Below are 11,023 nucleotides of genomic sequence, written 5' to 3'. Positions count from 1 at the left end.
GAATGTTTCTTGCGTTACAGCGAATCACACAGCAGAACAGGACACGAAATGAATAAAAATCCTCATGATACAATTATTACCCAGAATGCTTACATTTACTGTCTCAAGCCTAATTGGATTATTTTCGAATTCTTTAAGCAACATTTAGAAAAAAAAAAAACGGCAATCACGTTTATGAGTTTTAAGAAAAACTTTGTCTCTAAAGTAAAAGGAATTTTCAATGATCACTTTGAAAGACATTAAGAAAATTAAACCTGACAGATACGATAACAAAACAGTCTGAACAATCACACGAGCATGCAAAAGGGCCATATTTAGCCCCTGCCCTCCCAAATCTCCATGTTTGCTCGCAAATACACCACAAAGCCCGCGAAAGTGATGGTAATTAACGGTTTTTAATGTTTTAGCACACCCCCTTTTAAACAGATGAAGCTTTGCTTGCCAAAAAGAGTCCTCAATGAGGTAAGAAGATTATAGGAATGGGATTATTAACCCTTTTGGCTCCGCCCACTGCAGTACCGTTTAGCAAAAACATTCAACCATAGTCTTGTGGACCCGGAGTTACGGATGGAAGCTAAATTCCCCGCTAAAACTAAGACTTGATGAATGGGAAAAATTTTCGCTATTATGGACCTCCGCTACTGCTGCATTGCAAACGCCTGAGGTGGTAGCAACTGTCATGCTACTAGTCTCGCAACAATGAATAATTTGGATAAATTCAATGACAAATGCGCTGTCTGTTGTTTCGGAATGTTTATATTTGTACACTATTTAGACACATAACATACAACTATGTGTTTCAAAGTAAATGTGATCCGCAAATTTAAAGGATTTGAGATCTTGAAGGAGTAAAGCAGTATGCGTTGGAAGGTATACTTCGCAACTAAAACGGAGCCGGTCTGTTGTCCGGCCTCCCGCTAGTTTGGATTTCATCACGCTATCGCAGGCATCCCATGGCAGTTATGAAGGTGATCGCTCCTTATTCATCGCCAAGCTAGGGGGGCGGGGAAGAGGGAGGGGGCAGCCTAGGAATTTTGTTGCGTCACGATAAAAATTACCTAATCTCCCACAAGGCAGTGTAATATGCTCATATCCCCCTCTCCCCCTTATTGGCTGGTAATTGGCAGTCAATTTTCTCAGCCTCTTCTTTACACTCTGTTAGAGACGATTGATCGCCCCGTTTCCCCTAAAAACCATGTGACCCCCCCCCCCCCACAAAAAAAACCTCTTACCTCCCTCCGGTAATAAATAATGAACGGTCCCTTACGACAGTTGACCTCGTAAGCTCTATAGCAAAAACGAAAAATGGCAGCAAAGTTTAAGTGTCAAACGTCATTTCTTTGCAGGTAGCCAAAATAGTCTTCTTTTAAGGACATCTGCAAAGAATAACGAACGGTCTTATTAGGTCTCGAGATAATAATTGACCATGATTTTTTTCCTTAACTAAAAGGATAAAAAATACTTAAAATTATTTACATTTTGCGATCTGTTTCGTGCTGTAGGTTCAGTCTATGCCTTGCCAGTGAAGGTTAATGGGCTGAATCGAAGAAGAAAAGCAACCGGAAATTTGGACTGGTTAGCTTCACAATGCATCAAGTATGTAGTTCAGAACGATATCATATGTTCTTTAGAGGTTCTTAATCTGTTGTAATTTGATGACCCAAGCTGATATGGTCAGTGATGAATGTTAATATTAACCTGACATTTGGAAGATAATCACGAAAATGGTTCAAACTGGTCTGATACGCAGTTAGTATTTTGGGTTCAAAGGCTTTTCTAGAATATATACAAAGGGTTATCCGACACAATGTTAAATAAAGAACGCGTCAATTAAATTCTATTTTTGAACCTGTAATTGTGATGAGTTTGCTAATGATTGTAAATCATTAGGGAAGGAACAAAAGGGCTTTCGTGCACTTAGACTTTCACAACAGATTAATGCCGACTGTCGCGTGTTAAGAACTCTTCTGCTTTAAGTAAACTGAATTTGAAGTAAACTGATTTGAAAACCGCAAGCCGTTTACAGAAAGGGTACTCCAAGAGCTTAAAGTACTTTTCTAAACCCGCAACAAGACGCCTAAGTAATTCAGCTGTGGAAGTCAGACGGTGGATAAACGAATGCAAACGCAAACTTATTCAAGAAAAGAAACTGGTCGACGATCATGGAGCATCAGTCAAATTGCATTCACTTGAAAGAAGAAGGATGAGGTCAACAGCATCAATTGAAATGTCTCGCACACAAGCAGCACTGATGTCCGTTTCGAAACGCATCTTTGCTGTGTCGCTTTCTCCAGAGAACTGTGTTACTCTGGAGCGATCACTCACATCTTGTTCAGAGGACAACAAAAAGACAAAGATTGCGGAGAAGAAGATAAATCAAGGCATGTTTTCGATAATGCTTCCTCGAAAGAAATCGGCTGTAACTCAAGAACGATCAAGTAACTATTCTTCGGATGACACAACAAAGAAGACACTTCCTCGAAAGAATAGTGTAACTCAAGAACATTCAATGGACCTATCTCCAAAACACACAAAGAAAACAAAAACTGCAGAGAAGAAGAATCAACGAACTTCTAATAAGCCGCTTCCTCGAAAGAACTCTGTAACTCTGGAACAAATAAACAACTCTTCTTTAGAGGACGTAAAGAGCACAAAAATTGTAGAGACAAAGGTCAGTGAACTGGGTAACAACACCATGAAGGTACTTAGGAAAAGAAGGCATTCGACTACACCAGCGCCAAGAAAAGAAGCAGCCATCCAACCTCGCCTAAGACATACAAAATCGTTGAATGAGATTCCCAACACTGAAATTGTCGATGGATTATTTACAACGACTCTTTGCTCCACTGAACTATGAAACTAAGTTGATCTTGCAAAACGCACGTAACAAATTGTACACAAAATGCTTTGATTGATTGGAGAACGAAAAATAAAGTCTTAAGTCAGAAGAAAAGCTCTTTTGCGATGGTAATCGGATCAACTCAGAATACAGTAACTAAACCAATATTTTCATCTCAACCAAAGCAAAGCACTTTTGCGATGGTAATCAAATTAAGTCAGTTTCATCTTGAGTAACTAAACCAAAATTTCCATCTGAACCAAAGAATTATCATTCCGCAGAACCGCAGAGAGTTTTAATTGAATAGAGATGAGTCCTGATAGGGAAAGTGCGCCACAAAAAGGATAATACAATCAAAGAATTGACGGTAAATAATCATAATTACATGACGGGAAAATTGTGGTTCGTAGTATTTTTACAATGGTCTTTTCTTCCTGACCAAGTCGAGTGAGACAAAAACGTGTCACCTAGCATTACCGTCACATACCCTTCGTTATATAATAAATTATCCTTTTAGTATGGGCTTTCGTCTGAAGCGTTTTGATTCACAGCATCCAGGCATTAAGCCACCCAATTTTATTTTGTTGACTAAGACTATTGATTCATTATTAAGAAAAAGACCTCTATTTTAAGACGCAAGGGCAGCTACAGAATAACTTATTATACCAAATTTAAAGACATACCGTCAGTTCAGTCACGCAATAGACATACCGTCAGTTCAGTCACGCAATAGAATACTTTACTAAGGCCTGTCACCGTCATTGACCACAACTGGTTTTTGAACTTACAAACTATGATGAAAAACTGACCGTAATTCAATTATAGATGTAAACTTCGTGTTGATTTTTATCACAAGCCAGAGATAACGATCTGCAAGAAGTTGATATGTTTTGATGAAACTTATTTGATGGGTAGACTGTTATCAATACAAACCTTTCAAGCGAAATACGTTAATTTAAAACTAGAGTCCATGTTGCACTGTTTAATTTTTTTTTCGCTTAGAAATAAACTAAGCCTCTTTTCCACTGTTAACAATTCTTTTTTTCACCATGCAATAGCTAACTTTGTTTTGCACCCGAGTAACCGCGTGCGATGCATGTATATCACTCTAAATGAACTAATCATACGCTGCTAGTAAAGTCTTCGTTAAGAGAAATATTTACCCGGTTTTCACACAAAGTCAAACTATTAGAATGAGTTTTGCTTTATGAGGTTTAGTTTTTGCGGTGCATCATGTCGAACTTGAATTACATTGCTCTGGTTAACATCTTGATAAGTTCACCCTGTACTGTATTGAGTAACTGTTTGTCATGAACGCACCGAGTTGAAATCATCAAAGAAACAGTGAAAAAGAGCTTTTTTACTGTACAGCGCCACTGGATATTGGATTCTTTTGCCTGCCTGGAATTTAAGCTGTCTTGAACTTTTAAATTCGCAGTTAACTTGCGTGGTTCCGTGAGCGTAACCAACTGCAAGGTCTTTAAGCGATTTATAGCCCCACCTAATGGATCGTGTTTAAACTGAGTACTTAGATGGGTGTGGCTTCTTTGGCTTAAAATTCTTACACCAAATATCCTATACACGTGTCGAATATGCTGGAAAACAAATAGCTAAGTTTGGAGACTCATTGAAATATTAATCTTTGTTCAACAGGGCATGTACTTCAAAGCAAAAATCGTCTTCCACTGAGATCTATTGGCTCTACTTGTTGATTGTATTGTTTGCAATGGTTCCCTTTATGATGATAACACTCCGTTCGAGTCATTCTCAGTGAATATCATATTATGTTTGATGCCGACTTGTCTGCTAGACGTATCTTTCTAGTCGAGATCTCTAGCTTTTTGTGCTAGCTACGGTTGCATAGTTTCTAATTGCTCTATTTTCGCGGCAATCGTTTCATTAAGTTGATTTGAAATGGAAAATTTTCAACTTTTTAATGTTTAATCGTGGATTTTATGAATTGTCTTCAAACCGTACAAATTAGTTCCGCCGGAAAAAAATCAGCAAAATAAAACGCTACGAATAATAAACTGTATTCAGTCGATAAAAAAACAAATTCGTATGTGGGTCAAATGCTAATGTATCAATTTACCAGACTTACTCGAACTATCCTTCTACAATAAGCTATTTAATTTGTAAAAATATTCATCTCCCCTTTTGTTTGTGTCCGGCCGCGGCCGCTTCAACAGAAAATGAGAAAAAAATAGTTAACAGCAGCAATTTCAGCCACTTCGTATCACAAATATATGTTCTTCCTGAAAAATGAAAAGATCACCGATCCAAAAAGTAAAACTCCCCCAAAATTTTCATGCCACACCGAGTCTCAGTGTAATACCAGCTATTTAATTTATTTCGCAAATAGTTTATCTCAATGCTTGTACTGTACCAATTTCATTCATTCTTTATCTATGTATATATATTTATTACACGACTCGGGAAGTCGTAGGGCCAATAACTAAAATCAACCAATCAAAATGCTCTATTGCCGGTCAATATTCTCTCAGTATTGGACCAGGCACTGTCCCGAATGGTCCCGAATGATACCGCACTTGTGTCCCTTTGAACTTAAGTTGTGTAATAAATCTCTTATTAACCAAGCTTGCTCGGGACCGTACTGGAAGAATAATATCGGCCCTCGGTCTTTTTTGTACGGACCTCGCTGCGCTCGGTCCGCACTGTCAAGACCTCGGGCCGATATTCTCCCAGTACGGCCCTCGCGCTTGGTTAATAAGATATATTTATTAAAAACTGGATCATTGGATAAAGCAATTCAAGACTTTTTATTGGCTTAGCCATTATTAGTATATGAGCCAATATACCATTATCTAATATCTGTAAATTGTAACATCCGGTTTCTTCTTACAAAATAAAGTCGAAAAGATTTGTCTAATATCTTGAGGGCGTTTTTTTTTTTAATAAAACAATTATTCTACTCGCGCTTGTTGCAATTGCATACGAGATGATTTCAGCCAACTCGGCCCTACGCGCCTCGTTGGCTGATCTATCATCTCATACTCAACAAGCGCGAGTGGAATAATTGTTAAATTATTAACTGCATTATTAGTGGTGGCTCCCTTTATGAGCTATTGTCGTGTTTGTGCTTGTACGTGAATATAAGACTTCAACTCTAATGGGCTGAGCGAATGGAAGAAAATAAAATAAAAAGCTTTTGTTCACGAAGCAACTACAAACGTCATTCAGAGCTTGCTACATTAAGTCACTAACATTCCGATTGTAATCCTAACTAAGTCCTTCTCTCTGAAGAAAGATAGTCTACATTTATTAAGCTATTTATAACACTCGGAAACTAAAAGACTTGAATTTAAACATCCATGTAGTCAAGTTATGTCATTCCAAGGCATAACAACGTCGGTAATTATAAATAGAAGACCTTTCAATCTTCAACCAAAGCTGAATAGGACTTCAACTCTAATAGGCTGGGCGAATAGAAGGAAATAAAACAAAAAGCTTTTTTTTCCCCTAAGCAGCCGCAAAAGTCTTTCATGACTTGCTCCATTAACTCATTGGGCCACTAACATTCCGATAGTAATCCTTATTAAGTACCTCTCTCCGAGGAAAAATGGTCTACATTAAGCTATTTAAAACACGGCTTAACCAAACAGATAAAAATAGCTAGGTCGCATAATTGCCTCTTAAACTTAGATAGTTGAACTTTAACATCCTCCCAGTTAAGTTATGTCATTCCAAGACATAAGAACTTCAGTAAATAGAATTCCTCTCAAACGTCAACTAGCGCTGAATAGGACTTTTTGCTCTCAAATGAAATGAGTGAAGTCATTTATAATTTGCTTCACTTAATCAACAACATTTCGATTAGTAACTAGGCTAAGTACATTTAACCCGGGTACAAAGTCTGTAAGTCTATATCACCCGGGTGCAAAGTTTATAAGCTACATAAAAAACAGATTACTAAAGGAAATAAATGATTAATGATGTCGTCGCATTCTACCCTATGTGATCAGACTTAAATCAAGTTATACAATTGCCCTCTAATTGCTTCCTTTATCCTTGCGAGTTATTTAGACCCGAGAAAGGCAAATGTCTACTATAAGTTGTTTCAAACGTAACTAACACTGGATAAAATATTTTGTCCGTAAAGCAGAGTCACACACAATCATAAAGAGTACGATAAGAAGTTAACCCACGGAGAGATTTTTCAGCCGAGATCAAGTTCTAAGAGCCATGAACAACATAGACTAACTGATCAAAGATGGAGGTGATTATGTACCACATGTAATTTTTAAGTGCATATGGTACATAATGCAGAAGTTATGTAATGGCCTCCTCCGCCATGCAAAAGCAAAGCCATATTAACTGAAACTAAAAAGTTAAGGGATTTGAAAACAATGCAAGGAATCGAGTCTAAACTTCGACAAAGCAAACTGTCAACAAAGAAAACTTTAGGCCAGAAACAGAAAAACCCCGACTATACACAGGGGTAAAGGGCCCTTAGCTGAGCCACAGGTTTTAGAAAGAACCTTCTAATGTGGCCTAAACAGTATTTACTATCCTATAAATTATATCTTAGGAGTCTTGAGTAGAAGAGCAAATATCAAGTATGTGTCGAAAAGAGCTCGAGTTTGCTTCAATGAGCATTGATTGGTTAAGAAACTCGCGCGACTTTCTCAACCAATCAGATGCAAAGCTTAAACCGATTACGCAGTGTTCGAGCACAATTTCCCATGGTTGAAGCAGTTTCCTTGTTTTTACTTTGAGTTCTCGTATGGTCCCATATTGCGATTACTTCGATTTTCGTTCAACCACATTCATTCGAAACGCACCTCAAACCTAGTTAACAATTAATGGAACACGGTCTACATATCTGTAGACAACGGTTTACTATCTATTGTTTTTGGACAACTGTTTAAATCTAACGGTAAAAACTTCTACACCTTTATTACACCGCTCCGAATACACCTCGAAAAGAATCAGATTGGCAGTCTTGGTCCAGAAAGATTGAATTCAGAAAATTTTCTCTATGCAAAAGGACAATTTTCAATCTCAGCGGTACTAGGCATATTCTCCAGGCACGCGTATGTGAAATCTTTGTGTCGCCATGATTTGGTCATGTTTGCGTGAACCTTTGACTTTGTTCGTGTTCTGTTTATCTAAATCCATCAAGATATCAAAACACGAACGCATTACATCAATCACAACCGCGGAGAGCTTGAACACCGCCGAAGTAACTAGTAGGTTGGTGAGAAAACCAATTAAAAAAAATTTTTCCAGCTACCGAGTTTCACCTAATCTCGAAAATCTATAGACTGGGAGCTGAGCTATGTTTAGCGTTCCTGAACGTTCAACAGACATCCTCCTCTGCATGGACGCGGTGAGTCGATTCGCTGAATACCAGAATTTTCCTACGGCGCACGTGAGTTTTTGGAATACACGCGACAGCTGCATAAAGCGTGAGAGAGAAGCCTCTGGAGAATGAACCCTACGGCTAAATCCCTTGACGTCAAACTTCATATTCATGAACAATCAATAATTAATACAGAACTGTGACATCATGTCCCATCGTCTAATCTTTGATGGAAGAACCCTTTAAAAAATCATAAGTCACGTAAGGAAAAGCAAACAAAGAATTCAAGAGAAAGAACCCAGGAAAATGACAGGGAAAAAACAAAGAGCAACTTCGGAGTTTCTTACACCGAAGTGAAACCTGAGTATTCCTTGAACTGTGGTGTTAACAAAAAGAACGGTCGGCTTAATCACTATTCTAAAGCCAGCAAACAAAGAATTCAAGAGATTAGATTCCTTGCAAAAATAATAGGGACAAAACAAAGAACAACTTTGGAGTTTTTAAACTGAGGTAAACACTGGGTATTCCTTAAACTGTAGTGTTAACAAAAAGAACAATCAGCTTCATCACTACGATCAGGGAAAACATAAGCACGGACAGACCAGAGAACTAAACGTAAGAGGCCACAGCCCTTGACTGTACGACATCGACCTTCGCTTAAAGCACTAACCATATGACAAGATATGTAAAGGAAGTAAATTGTTGCTACAAAAAGATATTGCCCGATCAAATTTGGAGAAGCGATATTTGCACAGATGAATAATGGAACTGCGGCTTGCTTGCGTATTCATTTCCGGCATAGGAAATACAGCCACAGGAGTTGGCGAAAAATATTAATATCTTCAAACCTTTGTTCTTTCCTACAGTCACGTATACAGTAGTGATTTATATGGCAAGTATTAAGATCAGAGATAACTAAGTAAGTAACACGTCTATTAATTTGCCCACACATATTGAGCCGACCAAGATGTAAGTGAATGTTTCTACGATGGCCTATAACTAAGAGATTACAGAGTAAATAAATAATTTTCTGTCAACAACATATGTAAAAGGCTCTCATCAATGCTGTAAAAAGAATTGCGAAATGAATATCGTGTGCTAATTTTCTTGCTTGCAATAGCTGGACATAACTCCCCCACGTTTCTAACAAAATAAGCTCAATTATAAGACATGAATCATTGCGAGGTTAAACTAACAAAACAAACGTGACTTGGGTGAGGTTATAGGTAAGCAGAGCAGATGTTTAATCTAGCACTCAGAGCTCACAAATGCAAATACCAATTGAACACATTGCACGCATGGAGCTCTTAGTAAAGAGCTTTTAGCCCTCTTTTTAAGATCTACAAACCCCTTGACGAGTTCATCAGAGTTTTTAACAAACACCATGGAGAAAATGAACATCAACAAAGAACAAAGGGCACAAGACGATGATAAAGATGAAGATATCAGGAAGAATATAATCCTCTCCCAATTTATCAACACATCAACAAGTGTGAGTTTGCAAACGTCTTCAAAAGAAGTTGGGCATGAAAAGATCAGCAATACCTCTCCGCATAAAGGAGAAAGAAAGGAATATCAAAGATTACCTCTCGTGTCAGAACAGAAAGAACAATCTTTGATAAGAGGAAGTTTTAGCAATGAGTACTATCATAGTATTTCACCAGAGAATAGACTAAATATGTACTTTGATGTCCACCGGGCGAAGAAGACTGATCAAGAGATAAATAAGGATCAGTTTCAACTGATTGACTTGAATGAAAATGATACGCAGCTTGTAAATGGACTTCGAACAACGACACTCTGCTCGACAGAACTGTAGACTCAAAAAATCTGAATAGACTCTGGGAGACTGTAAAACTGCTGCCTCTTTGTTTAAGACGGTTTTCCGCAGCAGTTCCACAGCCATACATCTCAAAGTACATCGAAAGCAGTTATAAGACAATGTTTACCAAGGGATGAGGATTGAATAAAAGATAAGTGGAGATCGGTTTCAAAAATAGTCTTAAAAGATAGCAAACTTGGGAATGGCCCTCCAACGACGACGTTATGTTCTACGGAATTAAAGTACCTTAAAACTGCATACAAGTGAAAAATGTGCATAAACTGCTGTTTCGTCTTTGGGGCGGTTTTTGTGACTCTTTAAAGTTTCTTAGTTTAACAATACAGCTGAAAAACAACAACAACAACTTTATTTGTACCCCACATTAATTTACATGATACAAAAATACACATTACATGAAAAATGGTAAGAGTAAAGGCTGCCCATAATAACCATGAGGGCTAAAAAGATAGGGTAGCTTTAGTTAGGTTATTAATATATAATTTTAAATTTCAAAGATATTTCAATGTTTGAACATTTTTTTTAGTGAAAACTATCTGATTAAGGGCATCTAGAAGTTTTAGGTTTTCAGGCCATACCTTTTAAAATGTTCAACAAGAGAATGAGGCTGCAGTGGCCCTCACTTGTACTTGGACTTTGGACCACAGTGGTTTTCACTTGCAATTAGACTTGGAAATGGGATGATCTTTGTGAACTTTTGCATGTGACTCGAGCTTATTGGCACTTGAAAATGTTTAGCACACCAACGGCCCAGTCCAGCTTCTCTTCGAAATTCTTTCCATCTAAGGTTAGACCATCGAGAAAGGACAAGAGATGGCGCTTTTTTGCTTCAAATAACTGTAAAGGGCTTATTCTCGTCTCAAGAAACTATGCGGTCGTTTAGATTGTCGGAGCGTGATAACCGGCGCGTGCAGAAAGTGCCTTTTAGGGAAAATACACGACGACTGCAGGGAAACTTTAGACTTGAGAATTTCTACAGGAAGCACAGATAATAAACGTGACTTAGCCTATTTGGTATTGA

General features: G+C 37.9%; 1 protein-coding gene across 1 annotated transcript; it reads left to right on the top strand.

The window, feature by feature from the left end:
- Nucleotides 1-8,061: 8,061 nt before the first annotated feature.
- On the top strand, nt 8,062-10,242 carry LOC148720740 (uncharacterized). The gene has a single exon (XM_088737313.1). The coding sequence runs from the start codon at nt 9,547-9,549 to the stop codon at nt 9,979-9,981; it is 435 nt and encodes a 144-aa protein (XP_088593439.1). The 5' UTR covers nt 8,062-9,546; the 3' UTR covers nt 9,982-10,242.
- The last annotated feature ends 781 nt before the right edge of the window (nt 10,243-11,023 follow it).

The sequence above is a fragment of the Stylophora pistillata genome, chromosome 11 (assembly GCF_964205215.1).
Source record: "Stylophora pistillata chromosome 11, jaStyPist1.2, whole genome shotgun sequence".
NCBI lineage: Eukaryota > Metazoa > Cnidaria > Anthozoa > Scleractinia > Pocilloporidae > Stylophora > Stylophora pistillata.
This window is presented reverse-complemented; position numbering and strand designations above follow the sequence as displayed.

Bases quoted from the DNA above. Each gene is read 5' to 3' on its own strand.
- LOC148720740 (XM_088737313.1), top strand. From the start codon at position 9,547: ATGGAGAAAATGAACATCAACAAAGAACAAAGGGCACAAGACGATGAT.